Source organism: Tiliqua scincoides, chromosome 1 (assembly GCF_035046505.1).
Source record: "Tiliqua scincoides isolate rTilSci1 chromosome 1, rTilSci1.hap2, whole genome shotgun sequence".
Classification (NCBI taxonomy): domain Eukaryota; kingdom Metazoa; phylum Chordata; class Lepidosauria; order Squamata; family Scincidae; genus Tiliqua; species Tiliqua scincoides.
The window spans coordinates 197,081,640-197,085,850 of record NC_089821.1 but is presented as its reverse complement, the minus strand read 5'-3'; the positions used below and the strand labels follow the sequence as shown (position 1 = coordinate 197,085,850).

At 55.0% G+C, this 4,211-nt stretch overlaps 1 protein-coding gene across 1 annotated transcript; it reads right to left on the bottom strand.

The window, feature by feature from the left end:
• Nucleotides 1-2,051: 2,051 nt before the first annotated feature.
• On the bottom strand, nt 2,052-2,963 carry LOC136646798 (integrase/recombinase xerD homolog). Its single transcript, XM_066622729.1, has one exon. It carries the CDS (start codon nt 2,961-2,963, stop codon nt 2,052-2,054), a length of 912 nt encoding a protein of 303 aa, XP_066478826.1.
• Between the last annotated feature and the right edge of the window lie 1,248 nt (nt 2,964-4,211).

The following is a 4,211-nucleotide window of genomic DNA, read 5'->3' as shown; positions in this document are numbered from 1 at the left end:
GCAGGCCATGCAGCATAATGACCAGGCAGATACGACTGCCCAGAGAGTCCCTGTACAGTAACGGAGTGGGAAAAGGTATGGCACTGCGGCAGAATGTTAAGCATCACTTACAGGGGGGAAGGGATTAGGCAGGGTGCCAGATCTGACCCATGGACCAGAATCTGGAGAGCCCTGCTCTAGCCCACACTTCTTCTTCTGTTCCATAACCCTCAACCTTTTTCAAGCCATGGAGTGAGAGGAGCAGTGAAGGTGAATGGGTGGATGGAAGCAGATGTCTTTTACCAATCTGCTGCTGAAGGTGACCATATCAGCCTCATGGATATGCCAGCCCTGACCACAAGTTTCCTCTTCAGTTGACAAAATAGAAGTAGGGATCCAGAAGAATGAATAATTCACAGTTCTAAGGATTGAACCACCCATTTGCAGCCCAATCCTATGCTTCCTCACCCACCAATGCAGCCATGCCAAAAAAAAAAAAAAAAAACTTGTGCTGCATCCTGCATGGGGGGGGGGGGCTGCTCCAGAGGTCTCCTCTGAGTAAGGGTACATTTGCTTCAGCCTCACCACTTCCAGAAGCATACAGCTCTGGACACTTTCAAAAGGCCTTTTGTGACTGCCAGAAAGTATGCCCCACCAGAAGAGGAATAGAATTGGGGCATAAGCTAAGAACCTGCTTTGCTCTGATGTGCTTAGTTTCCTATGCTAAATAGCAACTGTAGTGGGTAGGAATCTAAATCAGGGCAATGAATAGGGCTTTAACTCCCTTTCTGAAGCCCTGGTCCAAATTGGGGACCCCACAGCTACTATTTAACCTGGGAAGAAAATGCCATTGGTATCAATGGTAGCTTTCCTCATTCATTAGTCAAAGAGCAGCTATGCAAAGTGAAAGGAATCTTTGTTTCCGCACTGTCCAATGAACACTCGAGACAACAGATATGGAAGAAAGGGCCACTTTATTGAACATAAACCAGAGGAGCAGAGGCTAAGACCTACAGTATCCGAGGCAGCGAAAGCCCCTTGTGGTGCGGGGAGGGGACCTCTGGGTGGTACCAGAAACCTCTGCCCCCAGGCGGGCATGCACCCGACTCTGAGTCGCGACCCGCTGCTGGGACGGCGCGTCTCGTCCATGTCTATCCCTTAAGGGGAAGGCAGCTGGACCGCAGCCTGTGCCACCTCGAGCCGCTGAGCCTCTGAGGTGGGACCTGCGATCCCGGCCAGGGCCCCGTCCAAGTCCTCGTGCCGCCAAGCCACTGAGGACTGAAATAGGGTTCTGCCCTGCCTGAGCCGCCTGAAGGTGCATGCCAGAGTCCCATTCACGCCTCCAAACCCGCACCACCTGCCACAAGGAGGGGTCAGCCTAGCGCTTGACCCCCCCGCTCCCAAACAGGGGCAGAAGCGACTTAAGGCCGCCCTGCAGGTCCTTAAGAAAGATGTCTGCGCCTCCCTCTGACAAATGAACACCGTCGCCCCTATACATGTCAGGCAGCGAGAACACAATTGCAGGATGCAGGACCACCCTGCCACCAGCGCGAGACACCAAATTGCCAATGCTCCTGGTAACTTTCTTGCACATCCTCTCAACCTTAGCGCAGCAGAAAGCCCCCCTCCACACACGACGCTGCAAGAAATCAGACCAAACCAAAGTGGTCTCCGGTAGCCAACCCATAATGGTGGTGATGTCCTGCTGAACTCTGTTCATCAGAGCCAGACCAGACATCCTGCAAAGGTCATTTTTGCCCAGGTGGAGCACCAAAATGTCCGGTGGGGGGTTCACATTCAAGAACTCCATCAACGCGGGCAGCAGCTGGCCCCATCTCATGCCCCTCTTGGCTAACCACGCCACCTGCACTGCCGGGCTGAGACCCAGATTCGCTCCGAGGGGAGTAGCAGCCGCCCTCTTTCGGGCCCAAAAGATAATGGAGTGGCCACAGATTAACACGCGTATGGGGCTATCCTTGTGTCCTGCAAGATGAAAACAGAGATGTTATTGCAAGGAATCGACTTCACGCTGCTCCCCCCCACAGTTGGGGTATGCCCGGATGCTACACGTGTCACTTGCGCACGTAGCGCCTGTAGGTTGATGAACGCCAATGACCAATATTTTGTATGTCTTCCCCTGACAGCCCTAACGCAGCTGCTGCCGAGGCTGCGCCAATGCGGAGGGAGTGTAGGCCAAACTCTCTAGGCTGCAACCCTAAAGCCCCCAGCGCTCGTGAGAAAATTGCTCGAAACTGGAACAGTGTGAGGGGAGAACCATCCTCATGCTGGAAGAGAGCCCCTGAGTGTTCCCCCGAGAAAGCCGTGTACTCCCTTAACGCCGCCACTGGGCACAATGGCATTCCTACCACCTCCTTAAGGGTTACCGAGCAACCGATGCCTCTTTGGTCTGTCTTAGACCATCTGAGGTTAATTAAGACTCCTCCGGGCATCCAGGTTAGGTCCGCCCTCCGGAGGGCCCGTGCAGATTGATCGGTCTTGTTTTTTGCAAGGAACTCGCTGGGACGAAACGCGCCAAAGAAAGCTGTAAGCAATGCGGCCCTGAAAAGCTGAACCTCACATGGTGATGAACAAAGGGTTGAGAAGGTCCCCGCGATACCCCCAAGCAATTCTGGCGTGATGGGGCGCCTTTGGTCCCGGACAGGGGGTGTTTTCCTAGCGAAGCCTTCTAACATCCTCCGTACTCTGAAGTCCTGAGTGAAATCGGGGTAGCCCCCTGCTTTTGAAACAAAAGCTATGGCAGACATGAAGCCCGGGAGGGAGCTAACCGCCCTTCCGGACCGCTGCAGGTGGAGAAGGAAAAACAGCAAGTGCTCAACAGGCGCCGGCCACTGGATGGGCAACCCGGCCGCCTGTCTAAATTCAGCAAACTCCGTTACCTTCCGTGAGTAGCCCCTCTGCGTGCTGGGCGCCAGTGAGGCGCATATGACCTCGTTTACTTCTGTAAGCCAAGGTCCCAGAGCCATGGAGGCATGTGGTCTGGGGATGGCGCTGCCCCAGGGGCAAGTTACTGAAATCGGTCCTCCTGAAATCGAGACAAAGCATCCGCGATGCAATTCTTAACCCCTGGAACGTGTTGCGCTACAAAAAGAGCATTGATGCGCAGGCATTGCAGAACGAACTGCCGCACAAGCCTCATGACCCTGGGGGATTTAGAAGACATTGAGTTCACTACGGCCACCACTGCCTGGTTACCGCACCAGAATCGCACCGAGGCATTCTGGAACTCACCGGCCCAGATGTGCACTGCCACCACTATCGGGAAAAGCTCCAGGAAAGTAAGGTCGGCCGTGATGCCGCCCTGTGCCCAGCTCTGCGGCCACGGTGCAGCGCACCATCGTCCGCGGAAAAAGATGCCAAAACCAAAACCTCCCGCTGCGTCTGAGTGCACCTGCAAGTCAGCCTTGAGCAGCTGCTCAGAATGCCAGAACGACACCCCGTTGAATTCCTCCAGGAAACGAAGCCAGACCACCATGTCTTCCCGCATGGCCTCTGTGACCTGGACCCTGTGATGTGGCGAGCGCAACCCCACCATGGCCTCGCACAATCTACACAGGAAAGCCCTCCCTGGCGCAACCACCCTGCAAGCAAAATTCAGGTGCCCTACCAGCGCCTGCAATTCCTGCAGCGTAATCTTCTTAGCCTGTATCACAGCCTGCAATCGGGACACTAGCGCTGCCAGCTTGTCGCTCGGTAGCCTGCTTGCCGCCGCCACTGAGTCAAGCTTGATGCCCAAAAAGGTCATGCGGGGAGAGGGGCCCTCTGTCTTATCCTGAGCCAGCGGCACCCCTAAATCGCGTGCCAGTGCCTCGAAAGTGGTGAGCAATCTCTGGCACTGACCTGTGCCAGCTGGACCCATAAAAATAAAGTCATCAAGATAGTGCGCAGTGGTTCGCGCTCCGCACCGCTTCCGTAGGGCCCATTCCAGCATTGTACTAAAACTCTCGAAAGTGGCACAACTCAGTGAACACCCCATTGGGAGTGACCGATCCAGATAAAATTGGCCCTGGAAGGCAAAGCCCAGCAAGCAGAAATCTGCCAGATGCACCGGAAGCAGGCGGAAAGCGGACTCGATATCACATTTAGCCATAAGCACACCTGGGCTGCAGCGCCTCAATATGCGTACCGCCTGGTCGATAGACGTGTAGTAGACCGTGCAGTACTGGTCGGGAATTCCGTCATTCACCGACGTCCCTTTGGGGTAGGACAGATGG

Excerpts from the sequence above, each read along its gene's own strand:
- LOC136646798 (XM_066622729.1), bottom strand. The coding sequence starts at position 2,963 with ATGGCTCTGGGACCTTGGCTTACAGAAGTAAACGAGGTCATATGCGCC.